General features: G+C 41.2%; 1 protein-coding gene across 15 annotated transcripts in view; it reads right to left on the bottom strand.

The window, feature by feature from the left end:
* The window catches only part of LYPD6B (LY6/PLAUR domain containing 6B), a 165,790-nt gene that overhangs the window by 6,594 nt on the left and 136,495 nt on the right, over positions 1-22,701 (bottom strand). For 11 of the 15 annotated variants that reach the window (XM_038565178.1, XM_038565170.1, XM_038565168.1 and 8 more), the window contains 3 exons: positions 17,309-17,367; positions 3,005-3,157; positions 12-110 (listed from right to left, as the gene is read on the bottom strand). In XM_038565178.1, coding sequence (XP_038421106.1) covers positions 12-110; positions 3,005-3,119 — 214 coding nt within the window. In that variant the 5' untranslated portion in view covers positions 3,120-3,157; positions 17,309-17,367. Of the gene's footprint in view, positions 1-11; positions 111-3,004; positions 3,158-3,283; positions 3,456-17,308; positions 17,368-22,701 lie in introns of those variants that run through there. The other 4 variants (XM_038565176.1, XM_038565169.1, XM_038565181.1 and 1 more) reach the window with 2 other exon arrangements.

The raw sequence follows: 22,701 nt of genomic DNA, 5'->3' as shown, positions 1-22,701 counted from the left end.
AGCACACTTACTTTGTGGACACCATTTGTCTTCTGCCCATCGATTGCAGTTATAATTATCTCCCGCATTTTCACAGGTAAAACACTTGAAGCTGTTTGGAAATGGTGTAGCTTTAAAGAAAAATGCACAGGGAAACAGAAAGGTGAAAAAGGACAGAAATTTCAAACATCAAAGATGGCACAAAATTAGCAACTTGTGTTAGATCAAACAAAATTTACAAGCCACGCTCCTTAGAATTTCAGTGCTAGGGAGCTGAACTGAACTGCCCGACTTCAGGGCGTATTCTTTATTCCCCTTTCTTTAAATACTTTGTCTAGGCTTACGTACCGTAGAGTAATGAAAATGATTCCACGAGCCACTTTGAAATACTGTTCCCTTATAATTAATAACTTGGGAATAAGTGGGAATTGCGAGAACAGGCAAGGGTGGTGGCAGTATCGGAACCAATAACTTGGTATAGCGAGGCCCCTGAGAAGAACTAGAGTCAGATTAATGTGAGCTTGGATTCTGCTCTCCCTGCTAAGTAGTTGTGGGATTTTTCACTTCTGAGAAATAACAATATTTAAAACAATGAAGATCCCCATGATGTGCAGAAGAACCGTGAAGGTTAGACGAGGTTGTTGGGGTGCCTGGGTGGCTCAGTTGGTTTAGGATCTGCCTTTGACTCAGGTTATGATCCCGGGGTCCTGGGATAGAGCCCATGTCGAGCTCCCTGCTCAGCAGGGAGCCTATTTCTCCCTCCACCCCTCCCGCTGCTCATGTTTTCTCTCTCTCTCTCATAAATAAAGTATTTTAAAAATTAAAAACAAATAAAAAGGAGATTACAATAAAAATATCTTGTAGAGTCCTTGGCCCATTAAATCACGCTAATTCCCATCCACATGCACTTCCATTACAGCAACATCCAACCTCAATCAAGCAGCCTCACTTGGTATATGTCAGTTAGACCTCAATCAGGAATGTAACGTTTAATATAAGGATGATAGTAATTCTCAGGCTCTTATGCCTCAGCTAGAGTGTTACAAAAAGTAGGAATTATGACTGCTGGCAATCTGGATTGAAAGCAACTAGAACGGCCTTTTTGACTTTATGCTTTTTTTCCCCCTACCTTGTATCTTGTTATTTTAATGGGCAAGAAGTCAAAAGTATAATAAATGTGACATTTCTTCATAAGCCATGATATAAAGCCTTGTGTAAAACTTTTAATTCTTCCATTTTGGAGGATAAAATGGATAAAGACCAAACCATCCTAGTAACCTGACCACACAGTGGTCATATATTCTTTTTTTTTTTTCCATTGGTTAAAATGATGTATTTTTCTCATCATAAAATTGTATTAGGCTTAAAAAGTAGAAAATCTATAATTTACACTTTATGAAAACTGTGCCGTGTCATTGGGCTATTATTATATAATCATCACCGATTTAGAAATGTACAATAAATGATAGTTCAAGGTGTGTGTGGTACACCTGTGTATATGTGTATGTGTGATATACATGTGTATTGACACGCACACACAATGTCCTAAATAATACTAAAAAAAAAAGCACAATGTGAAGAACAGTAATAATACACGCTTCATTTAGAAGTAGTGTAGGGGCACCTGAGTGGGTCAGTCGGTTAAGCATCCGACTCTTGTTTTCAACTCAGGTCCTGATCTCAGGGTCATGGGATCAAGTCCTGCTTTGGGCTCCACACTGAGTGGGGAGTCAGCTTGAGATTCTCTCCTTCTCCCTCTCTCTCTCTGCCCCTCCCCCTGCCCACACAAGGTCTCTCTCTAAAATAAATAAATAAATGTTTAAAAAAAAAAGTAGTATAAACATAAATATAGTGGTTCCTAAACCCAGCTATGCATCAATAGTATCAGGAAAGCTTTTTTTCTTTTTTTCTTTTTTTTTTTTTTAGAGAAGAGGGGGTTGGGGAGAGAAAGAAAAAAAACTCATCTGCATCCTACACTTCTGACTACTGAATCTCTGCAGAAGGGACTGAGGGAATATGTAGTTTTAAAGGCTTTTATCATGATTCTGATACTCTTCCAGGTGTGGGAACCACAGGCATTCCTATTTCTAACAATTGCTAGCTATAACAACCTTTCTCTAATAAGGTACGTCAGAGAAGTTGTACTTGTCCGAAGAGAAAGGAGAGATGATGTATGTATACAAGCTCATATTTACACATGTATGTTTATAAGCACAGAGCCTACTTGAGATCCTCTTCTCCCTCTGCCCCTATTCCTGCTCGTGTGCTCTTGCTCTCTCTTAAATCTTTTTTTTAAATACATTTATGTTATCCTATAAATAATATTAACTGATATTTGCTTATTTTTTTATTTGCTTATTTTTATTCTATTTTTTATTTTCTATTCATGAGAGAGGCAGAGACATAGGCAGAGGGAGAAGCAGTCTCCCTGAGGGGGAGCCTGATACGGGACTCGATCCTAGGACCCCGGGATCACGCCCTCAGCCGAGGACAGATGCTCAACCACTGAGCCCCCCAGGTGTTTTGCTTATTTTTAAATAATTAGTAGGAAAGTTTAGTGTTCTAATTGTGACTGTGCGTAATATTAGTGAAAATACAAGTAGTATTTCCTTCCAAATTTCAAACAAACTAATCTGTTCCTAAGTTGTTAAGGACTATTTGAAAGAATTTATCATCTATGGAGAAACTTCCTACAGCTAATATCCTCTCCAACAAAGAGATCAACAAAGAACACTGAATTTTCTCTGCTACGCCATTCATAGGAACAGCGTTCAAGAGATTATTTTAAATAAGAACCCCTTTGAGACTTCGGCAGAAAGCCAAACCATTTTAAAGAAATGGAAAAAACTTCTGTCACCACGAATTACCCCTCCCCCCTCATGGAAGCAGTGAAGACTTTCTGGTTTATTCTAGGTATAAACCGAAGGTTCCAGAACACGCCAAGTTACCACCATAGGTGTTAAGAGGGACTCTGCATGGTCACCCTGACCCCACAGTCATAAGCTATGATGCAAACAGTACTTACGGTCAAGAGGCGGCCTCACGTTGTAGAAGTTGATGTTCTTGGCCAAAGCCCAGCTTTCTGATAAGATAAAGATGTGGACGACAGCTACGGCCAGAGCGTGACGGAGGGGCAGCATTGTGACCTTGGCTGCCGGACAGCCCGAGATTCACATCTCTACAATGGACAGAGAGACGGGTCGCATTTATTTGCATTTTGCACATCAGGAGAAGTAGGTTTTGCTTCCCTGTGGAAAGCCCGATTATTCAAATACATTCCCCCAGCTACTTGTTCCGGGCGCACCTGCACCTGCGAGCGAGCGAGAGCGAGTTGCCTTCTTCCCCCGCAGGTGAGAGTCGAGCCATGGCTGCCCTCTACTGTGCAGGCCCCTGCAGCTCCCGCAGCGCGGAGCCGGCACCCGGAGGCCTTGCAGGCCCGGGGGGACAAGCGGCAGCATGGGCAGCGCTGCGCCCCATCCCCCCACTGCCAGAGGCCGGCCGGGGAATCAGTGCTGAGTCACCCACTCTCTAAACCACCAGGCTTCACGGGCATGTCCACCTCTTTGTCATTCCACTCCCTGAGTAAACACTTGCTTTTGAGAAACTCAACGTTCGCAACGTTTTCAACACCTGGAAGCAACCTCAAGAGGCGGAGCGGTGGGAAGGACGGTGTGTGGAAGATCAATGAACGTGGGAAATCGAGTCTCTGCTGGATCCCAGAGCTCCAGAGACCTGGAGAAGAGAACTGAGTCATGGGCCGAATGCCAGGCCCACCTGTGTCTGTCACATGCGGTGTAAGAAGCTACCAGGAGGGTCTCGAGGAAACAGAATAAAAGTTGCCTGAAAAGCTCAAAGCCAATGTCAGTCCCGGCCCACGGACACTACTCGCTGCTTTCAAAGACAAAGCGGACGGTCTGATGCCCAACGAAACAACAGCCGTCCACAGAGCCCAGAGTAAGACGGCGCATCCCAAGTCCCAGGGGCCCTACCCTCTAGAAGCTACTCGGTGGTAAGAAAATCGGAGATGCTAAGAACCTACAGTGTCAGCACAAACAGGCTCTCTCGGGCGAGGGAGAGGTGTAGGCAGCAGCAAAGGATGTAACTTGGAGTCCAGAGACTTTGGTTCAGATGTTGGCTCTGCTGTTTATTAGCTTCCTGACCTTGGGCAAGCTCTTTAAGCTCTATTAACCTCAATTTCCTCATCTGTAAAGTGGCTTAATAACACCCGTTCCGCCCACACGTTTGGGTCATTGTGAGCATCAAATACAGGCTCAGCTAGACTCCGAGGACTGTGCAGGTAACAGCACTTGTAGTACAAGTCTGTGAAAATGCTAGAATCTCAGAGTTCAATAATACTGCCTGAACTCATTTTCTTCCTGCTGAATCAGCTGGTCTCAGGAGGTTTAGAGAATTTTTCAGAGAAGAAAAGTTTGATCTCTGCACATATGAGCATAATCCTTCACATGGATATTTTGTTTGAAGCCAGGGTAATAATGCGTGGAATCTAGGGATTTTACCTCCTCCCCCTCTTGTGTTGTGCGTAGATGGGCATTATTAGCCAGACACGCAAAACCAACCTACGGAGAAGGAACGGGACGCCAGGCGAAGTACGGCCACGGCACCCCCATCCCTACAGGTGGCTCCTGCCACTGACAGAACTGAGTCTCTAAGGAGGTTCTTGGTATAAAGGGAAACCCAATAAGTTTCAAAAATCAATAGTGCTAAGCTTTATACACCGCATTTCAGCTCAGGACAGAACGAGACCTATTGTTTGCATATATTTTATATGAGACTTTATACACACACACATACACACACACACGTATGTATATAAAATTTTGCCCTGGTTCATTTTAGAGACCAAAATTGACCTTTCAGAGTTATCAGATTTCTAAATCCTATTCTTATGCTCTTTCTGAAGAAACGGACATTTCTTACGGCTGTGTTATTCCTTCCAGACAAGTCATTACACTGGTGCAGATTCTGCTTCTCCCAGTCATTTCTCTGAATCGTACTGTTCCATGTTCACGGTGAATCTGGAGCCAAGGAATGAAGACCCCCCGACTACACCAGGGGAGAATCTTTGAGCAGGGGAGACTAATTCCTCTTTCAAGAACCTCAGATTCACTGTGTTTCAATAGCAATCCACATTCCAGTATAACGGAGATGATGCCAAGGATTATAGGCCTCAGAATCACATTGTCTACATGGAGTCCCTTTTCTATCACTAAGCAAATATGGGACCTCAGGCAAGTTGCTTAAGCCTTCTAAGCCTCAGCTTGCCCATCTGTAGAAGAGGCATAACAGTCCCTACCTCAGGGTGCAGAAACATGGACTAAATGACGTCATGTGTATGACGCACTCAACCGAATGCTGGGCACATGGGCACTTTCTGTCTGGTAGTAAAGAGCACTGGCTCAGTATTTGAGCGTATACCTGGAATACCTGCTGCAAGGTCCTTAACCTCCCAATACCACAACATCGATGAAACGGAAGTAATAATAATTACACTTACCTCATAAGTGGATTAAATTAGTTAATACATGTGAAGCACTATCTAATTAGCTATGTTTGCCTTTTTCTGCTCCTCACTAGGTAAGTATTCACTGTGATGAACAAATTTCCCAACAGGGATCACAAGCCAGAACCCCTGGTTGTCCTCACGTAATCTCTATGAGACACAAGCCCATCCCTTCAGTATGTCGTTATTGACGTGCAACGCGTAGAAAGACGTTGTTATTACTGGATCTCCGACAAGATCTTTGCTCTCATGAAGTGTGAATTTTGGAAGAAGATAGGCAGTATGGGAAAAATGTAATTTCAGATAGTCCTGATCCCCAGGTAAGGACATGTAAGAGATGTGCTTGAATCGGAGGAGCTACTTCACGTACGTGGTGGACCCAGGATGAGAAGCAAGCATCTAAGCAAAGAATCGAGGGAAAAGACACCTCAGGCCCAAGATGGGAAGAAGTGTGCCTTGCTGGGGAGCTCAGAAGGTGGCCAGCATGACTGGCGTGTTCTGGGGGCAGGGGAGGGAGGCGGGTAGACAGTCAGAGGTGGTAGGCCCAGGTCATAAAGGCGCTTAGGCCTTTTGATTTTGGATCTGACAAAATCAGGGAACTGTTTGGTTTCAGATGATCTAATTTTGAAAGAAATGCTTCCTCTCTGCAGAGGGTCGCAAATCCCTAGCCTGATTTCTAACTCCCAGAATAAAGGGATGCCGATAATAGAGACTACAGAGGAATTGAGAATTCCCTTATCTGTGAATCACAAAGGTTTCTCTGAGTAAAAGAGCAAGCGGACGACAGACAACTTAAAAACAACTGAATGAATAGCAAACCCAAGGATGAGGTTTGTATTTTTGGTTTCCCCATTCTTCAAAACAGCACCGTAGGGAATGGGACCTCGTTGCCATCGTACGAATGAGGCTCAGAGACCATGTGTAAGGATCCTCCTCGCACACTGCCTGGCTCACAGCGTCCCTAGGACGTTCCCACATGGCTTATCCTAGCCTGCTAACACCTGAACAGTAGTGGGAAAGAAGCCGTAAGAATATTGTTTCCATATGGATTTGTGACTTTTCATTTCCACTTTTAACTAAAACAGCACAGCCTGATTCCATCAAAATTCGCCAGGGCTGCTGGGGTCTTACCCGTCGAATGAGGAAAACACTAAATAAAAATGCCTCCTATGTCCCAGAGCTCGCTTTATAATCTATTCGCCTATCCTGTTTTGCCCTAAGTACCCAGATCGGTCTCTATCTATCCTGCAGCGGACAGGTTTGTGTTAACACGACTGTTTTATCTTTCGCAACCAAAAGACATTAGGATAATGAGAAAGCAAATGACTAACTACGGTATCTGAAAGTTGTTTTACATTCAGAATCATTTCGCGGAGACTCTGAACTGAAAATCATCGGCTGAGACTCTGCTGAGTAGGCTTTCGCTGCCGTCTTGGTTGCAGAACAAGGTTACCGCAGAGCCTGTATTTTGCTCTAGAAGGGGAAAATAGTATGAGTCACACTCCCCCATTCTGGTACCTTCTCCAGCACCATCGCATAGAGCAGAGCTCTTCGTGGGGGGAGGGGTGACCCGTAAGCTTCTTCGGGTTATTTGCAAAATTTTGTGTCTGTATGTATTTTCCCCCTTTGCTGAGGATCTCAAAGGAATCTGAGACCCGCGTGCCTGCTGCATTCAGGATACAGCTGTTAGGATTTGCTTTCCTTCGACTTGGATGTTTTTATACTTGACACTAAGAAAATTCCATACATACATTAGGTATCTGGTACACACTCCTCAAATTCAAGGGTAGCTCAAAAACATTCCTCCCCAGACAGAGCACATTATCTTTATCCTTTTTTTTTTTTTTTTTCCCCAGATGGTAGGCCTGGTCAGAAATCCCTCACCTGTGGTGCTGGCCTTCTACTTGTTTTATGATCTCTTTGGAAAGTATGATAATTCTTGCTACAGATGGCAGCGTGCTTCTTTGCCAAAAGATATCGGCACTTTCTACGGGGCACACCTGCAGGGATCCCACAGGGATGGGCAACTCTCAGGCCTTCCAGGGAACGGCAGGCCGCCAGGCTTACCAGTTTTTTTTTTCCAGAGTAGGTGCATTTATTTTTTAGATGCAAATATACCAGCCCTCAAGACATATAAAATAGTCATAATTTCTGAAAATCACATCTGCCACAGAGGCACAATCTTCTTGATTCATATGCCTTCATCTTTGCATGCAGAGGCTCAGCACTTGACATGTTAAACGTACCAGGGAAGGGCTCTGGAAAGAGGAACCACTATCAACTCAAAAAAAGTTGTGTTTACTGAAATGAAACGAGGTGACGTCTCTTGTTTTACAGACTTCGGCCTACTACTGCCCAGAATAAAGGACCGACAGGGCACTAGGTCCAGAAGCCTGACCATGAGCAGGTCTGAGTAAGAACCATCACCCTGGCCCATGTGGCATTTCATGCTTCCACAGAAAACATGCAAAGCTGACGGGGGCTTCAAGCCACAGCACATCCTTGACGTCATGAACGTGTTGGGGATAGGAAAACAACCTACTCTATTTTTAAATTCCTTAGGTCTGGGTTCAGTGCATGGTAAATGCCCAATAAATACCTTTTGGAATAGAACCGACATCTTAACTCTGATCTATAAGGAACACCTCGCTTAGCAAGCAAGACGGAGACTGTGGGCGGTCAGGAGTTGGCCGCGTGTCCAAAGATACAGAAAGGGACTCACAAGGAGATTTGAAAAAGAAGAGACCAAACAGATGTGGCACATGCTGGTACTTCCTGCGCGGTTGACAGCAAGGAGTGAGCAAGCCAAGGCTAACTCTGACTGCCAATAAAACAAATGAAAAGGATAATTTAAAGGAGGCAGCTCGGCTGAGTCCAGCACGCCCATCAACACTCACATTCACACCTTCCTGAAAGCATCACTTATCCCACCGTAAGACATTTTAATGACAAACTTTAATAGGCCTGGCTTCCCTTGTAAAAAGAGTAGAAGGCAAAGTGGAAATTCAAAATGAGTGCTGAGATTTTACTCAGGAGGAACAGACTCGGTGAAAATGTTCCTCTCAAAAGGAGAAATTTGCCAGAAAACCTTACCACCTGCAACAAGGCTTACGTTACCTCCTTTTGGCCACGATGACCAATGGAGATACTCTGGATCCCATTACATTCAAGAACAGTGTCCGTGGGACTTAGGCCCAGACACTGTGCCAGCTCCCTTCCTTGCAGGGGGACCGAAGACTCAACTGCTAACCTTGCCTGGCCATCGAGAGCCTGCTCCCCAGACTACAGCTCCTCCCTTCTCTAACAGGTATTCCATTTCTGGTACATGAAAAGTATTTTCCTCCTAAGTTCAACTATGAATTTCTTGGGGCCTCTGGGTGGCTCAGTTGATTTAGTGTCTACCTTCAGCTCAGATCATGATCTCAGGGTCCCGGGTTCGAGCCGTGCATCGGGCACCCTGCTTCTCCCTCGGCCCCCTGCTCGTGCTTGCTGGCTCAAAATCTTTTTAAAAATATGAATTTCTTTAAATATATCTAGGGGCAGCTCAGCAGTTTAGCGCCGCCATCAGCTCAGAGCGTGATCCTGGAGATCCGGGATCGAGTCCCACGTCAATCTCCCTGCATGGAGCCTGCTTCTCCCTCTGCCTGTGTCTGTCTCTCTCTCCTCTCTGTTTCTCATGACTAAATAAAAAAATAAAAAAATAAATCTTAAAAAAAATAAATTAAATTTAAAAAAAGATATCTAATCTACCTTCTCTATGTGCCTGGAGCAAATCACAAGAGGGAATTTTACCTTATTCCCCATCTATTATCTTCATCTGAAAATACAAAATCTCCATGGACTTTATTCTTGAATAACAACATTCACCAGGGGAAAAATCGGGTCATTATTCAATCTCTCAGTACCAGCTTGTCCAAATCTTGAAAGTAGTAGGACTATAAGTCATGCATGTACACCAGGTACTCTGCTAAGCACTTAGAAAACAATACATAAGAGACACAATCCCTATACGCACATATATTTTTGGGGCCAAAAACTCAACGTGAGAAGCGTCTGACAAGGGTTAATACAATCATCTTAGGAGGAACAACAACAGACTTGAGATTCAAAAGGGCACCCAGAATATAATTTTGGTTCTATGTTTTTTTCTGGGTCAGCATTTTTTTAAATTTAAATTCCAGTTAGGGGATCCCTGGGTGGCACAGCGGTTTGGCGCCTGCCTTTGGCCCAGGGCGCGATCCTGGAGACCCGGGATCGAATCCCACATCGGGCTCCCGGTGCATGGAGCCTGCTTCTCCCTCTGCCTGTGTCTCTGCCTCTCTCTCTCTCTCTCTCTCTCTCTCTCTCTCTCTCTGTGACTATCATGAATAAATAAATAATCTTTTAAAATAAATAAATAAATAAATAAATAAATAAATAAATAAATAAATAAATAAATTCCAGTTAGTTAACCTACAGTACAATATTAGTTTCAGGTGTACAGTGAATCAACACTTCCATACCACACCCAGCGCTCTTCACACCAAGTGTACGTCTTAATCCCCATCACCAATTCAATCCATCCGCCCAGCCATCTCCCTTCTTGCCACCATCAGTATATGTTCTCTATAGTTAAGAGTCTCTTTCTTTGTTTGCATCGTTTTCCCTCCTTTGTTCATTTGTCTCTTAAATGCCACATAGGAGTGAAATCATGTGGTATTTGTCTTTCTCTGACTTATTTCACTTAGCACTATACTCTCTAGATCCATCCATATCGTTGCAAAGGGCAAGATTCGGTTCTTTATGGCTGAGTAACATTCCATTGTATTTTTTTTTCCAGTGTTTATCTTTATCGGTTCATCAGCTGGATACTGGAGTTGTTTTCATAATTTTGCTATCGCAGATAATGATGTTATAAACATCAGTGTGCATGTATCCCTTCAAATGAGTATTTTTGTATCCTTTGGGCTAATGCCTAGTACTAGGATTGCTAGATCACACAGTAGTGCTATTTTTAACTTTTTGAGGACCTTCATACTGTTTTCCAGAGTGGCTGCACTAGTTTGCATTCCCACCAAGAGTACAAGAGGGCTCCCCTTTCTCCACATCCTGGCCAACACTTGTGTCTTGGGTTAATGGATTTTACCCATACTGACAGGTGTGAGGTGCTATCTCATTATAGTTTGGATTTGTATTTCCCTGATGAGTGATGTTGAGCATCTCTTCACGTGTCTGTTGGGCATCTCTATGTCTTCTTTGGAGAAAGGTCTATTCATGTCTTTGGACCATTTTTTAACTGGAGTATTCTTTTTGTGGGTGTTGAGTCTTTTAAGTTTCTTATATTTTGGATACTGCATATACTATATTTGGTATATTTATTTAGTATCCAAAATAAATATAGTATATTTTTGGATAGACATGTCAGATATCTGACATGTCATTTGCAAATATCTTCTCCGATTCTGTAGGTTGCATTCTAATTTTATTGATTGTCTCCTTTGCTGTGCAGAAGCTTTCTATCTTGATGAAGTCCCAGTGGTTCATTTTTGCTTTTGTTTCCTTGCCTCCAGAAACATCTAGAAAGAAGTTACTGCCTCTACTCTCTTCTAGGACTTTTATGGTTTCAGGTCTCACATTTAGATTTTGCATCCAGTTTGAATTTATTTTTGTGTATGGTGTAAGAAAGTGGTCCAGTTTCATTCTTCTGCATGTAGCTGTCCAGTTTCCCCAACACCATTTGTTGAAGAGACTTTTTCCCATTGGATGTTCTTTCCTGCTTTGTTGAGTAATTGGCCATATAGTTGTGGGTTCAATTTCTGTGTTTTCTATTCTGTTCCATTGATCTAGGTGTCTGTTTTTGCACCAATACCATACTGTTTTGATTACTACAGTTTTGTAATAAAACTTAACATCCAGAATTATGATGCCTCCACAGTTTTGCTTTTCTTTTTCAAGGTTGCTTTGGCTGTTTGAGGTCTTTTGTGGTTCCACAGAAACTTTAAGATTGTTTCTTCTGTTTCTGAGAAATGTACTAGTATTCTGATAGGGATTGCACTAAGTGTGTTAGGTAGTGTAGACACTTTAACAATATTTGCTCTTCCAATCCTTGAGCACGGAATGTCTTCATTTCTTTGTGTCATGTTCAATTTCTTATGAAAACTATAAATTCTGGTTCTACATTTACTAACCAGGCAATCACAAAGTTAAGAAATAGTGTCCTATTTGTCAATAAGATAAGTGAGGCTCAGAGCCATTAGGTAAATTTCTTAAGCTGCTGTGTGAATTGGGTATAATTACATAGGTAAATCACCTTTTACTTAGATGGTGTTGAAGAAATGTTAGATCCCTACCTTCCCTCCTTATTTCTTCAGATATCATTAGCAGGAGAACAGAAATCAGATCAAGGGATATAACTGTCCAACTCCATGCCGTACTAGCTGGACCAAATCTGGTAAACAGTACTGAGTTCTATGCACTAATTTCTAAAGGGTATTCAGGAATTATCTTTCTTGCAACCAAATGAAAAGTTGGAATGCATGACTGCCAAGGTTCCTTCCACTTCTAATATTTTACGATTTTTATGGAAGGGTATTAATGAAGAATTCCAGTTATGCCATAAAAAGCTATAAATGTAACGCAGTATTCCCATATTTCAGATTCCTGCTATAATGTTTAAAAGGGTAAGAACTTTTCAAAAATTTCCTCAACATGGGATCAAAAATTCACAGAAATGAGTATCTCATTTCTAAGCAGAAGGCTGCACATTTTGCAGGGCTAAGACAGTTTTTTCTACTATGTGCCAACTGATAAAAATAATTCTAAAACAGTGCTAATATTAAAGTAATGTTATTATGCAAATGGCAAATCTAAATCTAATCATTAGTTAATACAGGGCAATAAGTGTGCAATTTGGGTGGAAAACTACTCTAATCAATTTTATTTTTTTAAGATTTTATTTATTTATTCATAAGAGACACAGAGAGAGAGAAAGGCAGAGACACAGGCAGAGGGAGAAGTAGGTTCCATGCAGGGAGCCTGAGGTGGGACTGGATCCTGGGTCTCGAGGATCATGCCCTGGCCTGAAGGCGGTGCTAAGCCACTGAGCCACCCAGAGATCCCCACTCTAATTTATTGTATTGTATTGTATTGTATTGTATTTTTTAAGATTTTATTTTTTAAGATTTTATTTATTTATTCATGACAGAGAGAGAGACAGAGAGACAGAGAGAGAGAAGCAGGCTCCATGCAGGGAGCCTGACGTGGGACTCCATCCCCAGTCTCCAGGATCACACACTGGGCCAAAGGCGGCGCCAAACCGCTGGGCCATGGGGGCTGCCCTCTAATCAATTTTAAAGACAACTTTCCAAATGTGATTCAAATTTTATGAAAAAAAAAATTAACAACTCTTTCCAAGTAATAGCTTTTCTACTTCATCTTTGTCAAAAACATGAGTTAACATCTTTTTTGAAAAGGCTTTGATGATACTGGAGGAGATGGTTAAGAACTCCACATGAACAAGATTAAAAAGCTTAGATGATTAGAAATTGGAAACTGTGCTCCTTCTAAAAAGAATCAAGATTGGTTTGCCATGTGTTATTGAACTATTTGGACAAATGGTGGGAACCTAATAAATAAATATATGTCGACTGATTAAATTTGAGAGTGTCCTTCACATAAGTGAAGTAATTTTTGCCCAGTTTGTATCCTAAATGATTTTTAGGAGGCTTATGCCAAGTTACTTATGCATTAAGGCTCTCAAAATAGAGTAAGAACCTTATTAGATGAGAGGAAAGATCTTAACCACTACACTTTCATGCATGGTGCTCCTCTACTGCGTGTCACCTTTCACTTTGTACTTCTTAGGAGCGAAGGGACACGCATGGGACACATATTCTCATTACATGATAAAAGGAAACTCTTTCTGATACTTAATTCTCAAATTAATGGGCCCTATGTCTTGTCATACAGAGAGCACCAAACAACTTATGGATAATGCCTGAAATTTGTTTCAAAGAGCTCCAGATGCGTCCTTCAATTGGCCATTTCTTAAAAAAAAAAAAAAAAAAAAAAAAAAAAGCAAAGGGCATAATATTAAAAGGTAATTCTATAGAGATATTTCTGCTGTCGGGGAGGCAAATAAGAGAGATTATTTTCTTCTCCATGGGCGAAGGGAGTCTTTAAATTTGAGAGAAAGATACAAGTGGACGGAAGTTCTGCAAAGAGAGCTGCAGGCACACAGGTGTTTGGTACTGCTAACGAGCAATTCCGTTGGCAGAACTACAGAGACATCAACCAAGCAGCCACATAGGCTGGGCGCGGAAGGCTTTGTTTTTATGTTCCATAGTCCTGCTTGCTTTAGTGAACCCATTTCTTTTAATAACCAATCAAAGCTCTCATAATAGAAATCTAGGCTGAAATGTCCAACAGCTGGCTAAGAATCCATTATTCTACATTTGGAGGAATGTTTCATGCCAAGCATGCATTCTCAAATGGCATACACAATTCAACCAAGAAAACTTAGCTTTCAGGGTCAGTGTATAGATGATGGCCAGGACTTCTGACTTCATTTGGTCTCAAGTGACATAGGAAAAGGACCATAAAAATAAAGTGTTCACAGAGATGTGTTTTCTCGTTTGAATCTCTCTGTATGTATTCTAACGTGAGAGAGTGTCTACACCAAAGCAGAAATCTCAGGCAATAAATTTGGATATCCGTGCATGAATATATGCACACCCACATACATGTACATAGGCGCATATACACATACGTGGATATATTTAATTGAATGACTTCTTTAAGTGCTAACTACATGCCAGGTTGTAAAAGTGTCCTTAGAACTCTATATGAGAGACTGTATTACCCAATCATGTCAGCTGTTTTCAGCACCCACTGGGTGATCTTTCAATTGAGAGAGCTTTAGGATGCAGAACTGTTGCTATGTATTTGGCCCATCATCTTTCTTCTGTGCTAAGGTCTTATGACACTGACCACTGTTTATAGGGCCCCCACTAGCTCAATTTCGTTCTTGATTCTACCGCTAAAAACATATCGCACAAGTAAATAACATGTTCGTTGATATCATTCTGAAAACAGGAAGAGATTTTAAAAAACAACAATAAACTGCATGCTATGGCAAAAGAATATGGTGCTGACTTTTGCATAGTCACAAAATCTGGGACAGATTATTCAACGAACTCTCTGGAAGCTGACAAGCTTATAAAAGCAATCCTAATAAAATATTTCTGCATTCTGCATATATAACAAAGTTATAGCATGTCACTTGCTCTATAAATTGTCACTATTACCGCTTGGAGCAGAAGGAAATGTACATATATAAAGATATATATGTGCATGATTTCATATTCCCAGAGGAAACTGAAAAATTATGTGCATTAAATAGTGTTTTAATTGCAATATGAAAAACTGCATTTAAGCAATAGTTCATGATCCCACAAGGGTAAAGTCACATGTAAATGCTGTCTAGTATAATGGGGAAAGAATGGCCTTTGTGGACACTCCGGCCTGGGTGCAAATTCTGACCCCATCACTGGCTGGATCTACTATCTCGAAGCCAATCCCTCTAATCGTCTGAGACTCAGTTTCCCTATCAGTAAAACAGAGATATTAAATATCTGTTTTACAGAAAACTAGAGAATAAATAAGTCCCTTACCCATTGCTATTGTTGTCAAATTATTAAATCAATTAGGAAGCTAAATGTAGAGATCTAGGGTTGGTTCCTCTATGGATTACCTGCTGGCAAATATCATTAAGAGTATGTAACACTTATTCGATTTAAGACTGAAATCCAATAAACATTTTTTCAGCTCTCAAATTCCGTGATTGTCTGAGTATATATGAGAGAAGGATGTGAAATTCCTCTGAAGACCAATTTTAGGAAAACTATTCTAGAATATATGTGGGAACAATTAGCCTAAGCTTAGCATTTTCATTAATCTGTTTTCTGATAAATCTATATTCTTTGCCTGTACTTACATAGTAGGCAGTTGTTCCTACCACGTTTGCTGTCAAAAGCATGAAGCTCTGTGCTCTCATGTGTCCTTACCTGTACTTGCCACTCCTCTTTAAAGGCCTACTTCCAGTATTTCTCATCTTTCAACCTTACTGTGTCTGCTCCAGCCCATGGGTTAGTTCTACTCTGAAAAAAGCTTGGGGTTCTTTTGGGGACATAAGACTCTATCCTTCTTTGCTTAGCACTGAGTTGGGCACAGCAAGTTCTCGTCCTTGCTTGTAGAAGAGCTGAAAGTTTCTGAAGGTCTCACACAATTGCAGGCATTATCAGTAAAAATAAATTGGAAAAAAAAAACACAACTTTTTCATCTTCTCTACCAGTAGAATTCCCATTTCAATTGTTTGTATAGATTTTAGGTAAACCCTGTGGAAATCATGAGAACTCTCTTTTCAGCAACTGAAGGTCTACCCAACTAGAACTAGTGTATTCACGTGTTGTTCGACACATACGATGTCAAGCTTAAAAAAAGGCTACGATCACATCTTCCCGAGCTATCCTCGCTGTACAGAAGGGAAATGAACCCTGCCAGGCTTTCATCTTTTGCCCCTCCAGACCCACCTGCCATCCCCCTCCACCCTGTTCTATGTCCTGCAAAGCCAAGCTACAAAGACAACTCTCACAGTTCTTTTTTTCTGCAGGCATCCAATTGGGTTTAGCTAATAGCAGAAACTGGCAGGTTAGAAGATGGGAAGAAATTGAGACTAGGATACCTATTCCCTTGATTCACTCCCTGCCTGGCTGTTATCACACCTCTCAGCTCCTATCTAGTAGCTGATTCCACAGCTACCTTCTCCTGGGTTCTGATAGACATTCTCTCTCCTTGCCCTTGTCCTGTCAGCCTGCAGAATAGAATTAACTCTTCTCTGTTACTGCCTCTGGGGTCTGGTACTATCTCTTGCTGGTTTTCCTAAATCTAGCCATACCATTATGAACAGTGCTCTATTAATTCTCTCAAATCACACCAGTCTGAATATGCCCTTGAATATGCCATCTTCCTACCAGGTGTCTGCCAGGACCCTGACTGAGCCTTGAATCTAGTCTTAAAATACCAGGAATCACTTTGGACCAAAGCATCAAGGCTTATTGTTACAGCAGACTTATCATAGAAACAGCTATAGTGAATAAACAGTCCCCCTTTACTAGCAAATATTACTATTGCCTTATGGTAAAGCAACAGTTGAATTTATGCTATAAACCATCTCAAGGTGAGAATGAAGACTATAGAAACAAAATGAGATTACACAGAAGCTAAATCTAGAAGGTTATAATCTCGTACAAATATCACAAGCCCACCAAAACCCAGCTTTATCTGTTCCCACTGTCATTGAAGAATATCATTAAGTAAGTAGAGAGATGGACAAATTCTTGAACTTCAATAAAAGAGCCGAGAAAACAGAACACATACTGTTATGGACATAGTACTAAAGCCCACTGAAGCTTTCATATATTCGGGTTGCACCCTCTTACTGCAATAGAGTACCTATAAATATAAATATCTGCACAGGGATGTAAGTTTTTTTAAATATAATAAATCCACTGTAAACTGGAATCCCATATTAATGCAATGGTGCTTTGCCCTGTAGTCTGCTCTTCCTAAGATCTTATATTTTTAGAACCAACACTAGTTTGTATGGGCAAGTAGGCTTCTCACTGAAGAAATGTTCTTGACCTGCCCCCTTTGGTTAGGTTTCTGGTTACTCACCTGCAATCCCAAACCTTCCTACTGGGATAATGTTTTTGGTAGCCTCATTTGCCCAAAATGCCCCGTACTTCACATTGCAAGATTACTCATACCCACCTTTCTTAATTTTCTTTCCTCCTCCTCTTCCATTCCCTGCTACCCTCACTCAAGGACAACTGAAAGAGGGTGGAAAAAAAAGTTCAGCTCAAAATGTACATTGAGATCTCATCCATATTCTGTACCAATTTCCAGACCATAAAACTCCTTACTGGCAGAGAAAGTGTTCTGTGATAATGCCTAAATAGTCCCTTTTACCTTGTACTTAAAATAAAGCACACCTTGAGTGCAGGTTTTAGAACAGTGGCATACAACGACAGAAGTCAAAAGAGGCCAAAAAAGGGAGTCTTCCCTTTAGCAGTTCCGTCTTGTTAGTGGACCCAAAGGCCCCCTTCACTGAAAGCACCTAAGTGAGAAGGCTTGCTTAAGGATGTGGTAAGTGTGGCATCTGTAAGATGAGGGAGTAAGGAAGCACTGATGACCCTATTTCATCCCTTCCAGTATGCCAGAAGGTGCAGCCCCCTGGAACTGACGCCCAGTCACACTACTGATGGCAAAGATGACAGACTTCTAGCCCAGAGTTGCGGTTCTGGGCTGTCGTATCCACCGTAGGTAATAACCACTCGCAGCAAGTACAGTGCCTGCCCTTCAGACTTATCACTCCTGGGTAGCCCAATCCCCACCCCCTCCCAGCCCCCACCATGACTGCCCAGTATTCAAGTTAATAAACTGCTTGAATAAATGCTTGAATCAGGTTGACTTTACCCATTCATTCAGTTTGCAAGGTCCACTTCCTTAACTCTGAGGCAGAGTGATTTGTACTTACCCTCTGCTGTCAGGGTTTGGGCAGCAGGTGGTTACCCTAGCTCATGGCTGTGTAGCCTCAAATTAGCAACTATACCCTATGACTCATCTTCAAAGAACTTTCCTGTCTGAAACTAGTTCATCTTCCCCACATGTCCTTGTGAGGTAAGTGCCCTGTGCTCATCTGCAGGTTATAAATGAGGAAATCGGAGATGAGAAGGTTACGGGCTGTGCCAAAGGTTATTAAGGGTGTCTGCTGGGGAATGAAGTCATAACGCAGTGATCCAGGCCTTTCCCCCATGCTTTGACCACCTTATTCTCTGGGCTTCTATGAAGGTATAAACAGAGTCTAGTAGATATGTGCTTTGACCACCTTATCATTCTCTGCGCTTCTATGAAGGTGTAGACAGAGTCTAGTAGATATGTGCATTTCAAAGGGGGGGGGGAATTATTATGATTTGGTCCTGCTAAATAAATACTTTGGATATCTTTCTGAGGAGAACTCATATTAGAAGTTATCTCACTCATATCTTTTCCAGCAAAGATATCTTATTAGATAGATTCAGTACTGTCTCCTAGAAAGAAAGCTTAGAAGATACATCTTCACTGCTCTTCCTGGGAAATGCATGAAGAGGTTCATCCTTGGACCCTCAGGGACACAAATCAGCACACAGGCCACTTCAGGTCACTGCCAGTCCAGGCCTGTGAAGTGTCCATAGCAGAATTACATCATGGCACGGTCTCCTTTACACACTTCACCAAGGCTGTTGACGCTTCGCAACACATTTCTGGTCTCTGATCAGCTCCCCGGAGCGCGCATACAGCAGTATTTCAACCTTCTCTATTACTAGCCTTCCTGACTTTGCCAAAGAAAACCAGGATTGGCTAGTTACCAGGGCAAAGCTTCAACCATCAAAACCATGTCCTTTTTCCCTTCTGGGTTCCTCTTCCTCCTCCCACCTTCTAGATGAGGACCTGCCCTGAGTTTCATGCCCTTACGTAATTACTATTTACCTTGCTATAGTATGTAATTACCATTACTCTTCTTAGGGACTACATTCACTCTCACACATTCAACTCCCATGCCTTGTCAATTCCTAAATCAGGCCCATCCCTGACCTGAGGAGGCTGGACTACCAACTATAATTTTCTGCCATTTTTATATAGCATGAGTTGGAGTAGATGACTATTTCTCTTAGAGAATGACTCCTCCCGACAGACATTAAAAGATTGCTGCAATAATTAAAACATAGTTGTGGGGATCCCTGGGTGGCTCAGCGGTTTGGCACCTGCCTTTGGCCCAGGGTGTGATCCTGGAGTCCTGGGTTCGAGTCCCATGTCGGGCTTCCTGGATGGAGCCTGCTTCTCCTGTGTCTGTGTCTCTGCCTGCCTCTCTCTCTCTCTCTCTTTCTCTCTCTCTCTGTCTCTTATGAATTAGTAAATAAAATCTTAAAAAAAAAACAAAAAACAAAACATAGTGGCACATGAGTAGACAAATGGAACAGAACAGAAAGTCCAGAAATAGACTCAAATACACATGGGAATTTGTTATATGGTAAAGGTGGCTCCTCAAACCAGTAAGATAAGATTTTACTCTAAGAAGTTGAATTGGGACAACTGGATAACCAGGGGGAAAAAAAAAGACTGGATACATAGCTTATGCCACACACATAAAACAAAGCCATAAAAGTTCCACAAGAGAAAATTCTGAACACAGAACAGCATTAGATAATCATAAGGAATTACCGGGGTCATAGTATTTAGAGGTTACATTCTAAAGAGTCCTTATGTGTTATTGATACATACTGACATACTTAAAAGAATATTCCTAGTTGATGAAGCTGGAGGATGGGTAGTTGGGGCTCATTATACTATTTTCTCTAATTTGTGTATGCTTAAAATTTCCCATAATAAAATTTTTTTTTTAATACCAAAAGAAAATATGAGTGACTTCCTTGGATCAGGGGAAGGCCTTTCCAATTATGATTCAAAACCCAGAAGGCATATAATTAAAATGATAAATTCAATTACATTAAGCAATAAGTTCTACATGACCAAAAAATACCCTAAGAAACAGAAAACCTGGAAAAAATATCTTCAACTTATGTCATAGACAAAATAATGAAAATCTCACTAATATGGAAAGAGCTACTAGAAATCAATAAGAAAAGTAACCTAACATAAAAATAAGCTAAGAAAACTAGTAGATATTTCATAGAAAAACAAACAAAATAGTCTTGAAACACCAGGGGAAAAAAATAAGCATCTTTTCAAATACAAGCAATGCAAACTAAAACTATACTTTATAACTTCAGATTTTGACTAGTCTGATAGGTAAAAATGTTTTCTAATGCTGCTTTTTAAGGAGACCATGGGAAATCAGTTGTTTTCATATACTGCTGGGAGAAAGGTGACTGCTTAGGAGCAATTTGGTAGCTATTAAAATATCAAGTGCATTTACCCTTAACCCAAAATCTCACTCCTTGGAATTTTTTCAATATACAGCCTGTACACATGAACAATGGCACACTGCGTGATGGTCATTGCAGCATTATAATAGCAAATGATTGGAAACAACCCATGTCCATCGGAAACTGTGTGTATATATGCACACAAACAAATAGAATATGCAATGAAATATAACACAGTCATTAAAAAAATGAGGAAGTTCCCTATATATAGCCACCATGAAAAAAAGCTCTCGGGTACAGATACATATATGAATGGAGAAAGATACAGAGCTACGGATATCATTTAATTTTTTGTGAAGAGAAAATAAAATAAAAATTACTCTATATATTTACTTATATATGCATAAATACACTCAGCAACAATACATAGGAAATGAACAGAAGTGATGACCTATGGGTGAAGGAACAGGGTAAAAAAAATCACATAAAAGGACAGAAGAAGGAGGAAGATTTCTCAGAATGTATCTCATTTTACTGATTTATTGGTTTTTGACCCACATAAATAAAAATTTATTAAAACATATTTTTAGAGAGGGAGGTGGGGGAGGGGCAGAGGGAGTGCAAGAGAGAGAGAATCTTAAGCAGCCTCCACGCCCAGCACAAAGGCGAACTCAGGGCTCTATGTCACAACCCTGAGATCAGGACCAAATAGTAGATAATTACAAAATAGCATTTTTTATTTGGCTTTGAAGTGAATCGTGTGGTGGTAGGCAACGCAGTCATAGTGGTCTGCAAGACGAGCAGAGAACATAGATAAGGAAGAGAAGCCGAAGAGAAGCATTCTATCCATTTGAGTATCTTGTGATTGTTGACTATAAGCAAGATATCTTTTGCACTACAGGCCAATAGCGGCTAATGTTTTCATCTCCAAAGTCCATTTCTATTTTGCCTCGACCCTAGACCCCAGATTCCACATTTAGAAGGAGTTATCTAAACTGTATGCAGAAGATAGTTATCCATTTTTAAGATTAAAAAAGTACAATTGCCATGAAAAGTGTCTGCCCCACACAAGATAAATTACATTAACATGCTATACAATTTTGACAAATGTCAAAAAGAGTTTTTATACACTCATTAGCCCATGTTGTTTTGCTGCCCCTAAATGAACAATTTCTGTTAGGCTCTCTGAATCATTAGAAGGAGCTCATCTCCTGTGACTCCATTAGAGATTCTACAATTCTAGATTTTAGGCTTTCAAGTTGAAAAGAGGCAACGACCTGGGAAGCCCTCGCATCAAGGCTTCATGGTAAGAGGGGCCTAGGACTCACTCCTGTAGGAAAGGAAGCGATGGCTCCTTGTGCCCTTCTAGCGAGGGGGAATTTCCTGCTATTTGGCTGAGTGACTAGCTATCTATTTGCCATCCCTGGGCTATTTCTCAGGATTTCGGTTTCTTTACATGTAATCAAGCGTCAAAAGTTAGTGCCAACATTGGGCAAGGCACTTCACATCCTGGTGCCTCAGTTTCCTCCTTGTAAAAAGGAGAGAACAATAATGACCTCAAGCGAGTAAATTAATACATCTCAAGAATGTAGAAGAATTCTGGAAAATAGTCTGAACTCAGTAAATATTAGCTACTCACATGTGGCATCTTAGAGATATCTTTAAAACTCGCTCTTCCAAGCCAGGCTTCCAGGGCTACCTCCTGAGAAGTTCCAGAACACATCCTCTGTCACCGTTTTCCTTAGACTAATTAGCTATGGTACAAATGGAAATTACTCTCATAACTTCAACTTCACCAGTGTTGAATGATTTACATAATCCTGTAGCTAGGAGGTCCCACAACTGCATTCCTTTCTTTGGCAAATGTGTACACTTTCCTCCTAAGGTGGTATTTGCTCACGTCTTGTCTGAGAAATGACTCCAGGCTAGGGTTAGGTGGAGAAGGCCAACGCTTTCCCCACCCTCTGTGCAAGGGCCTAAAACCATGCAGACCATCTAGAACATTACAAAAATGGTCCCCCAAATCATCTGGTCTTAGGAAAGAAAATGGAATCAAACTCTGTGTCCCTGATGGGCAAAGAGAGGATGGATGTTTTCCTGGTTAAAAGTTTCAAAAACATGCCTCTGCCACACTTGAAATTTTCACACATGATTTCTTTCCTTATACTTTATTCATTTAAAATGCACAGCAATTTAATAAAATAATCCAATTTATAGACTCTAAATGAGCTAACTACT

This window comes from Canis lupus, chromosome 19 (assembly GCF_011100685.1).
Source record: "Canis lupus familiaris isolate Mischka breed German Shepherd chromosome 19, alternate assembly UU_Cfam_GSD_1.0, whole genome shotgun sequence".
NCBI classification, from domain to species: Eukaryota; Metazoa; Chordata; class Mammalia; order Carnivora; family Canidae; genus Canis; species Canis lupus.
Note: the sequence above shows the minus strand (reverse complement) of the source record. Positions and strands in the feature narration are given on the sequence as shown.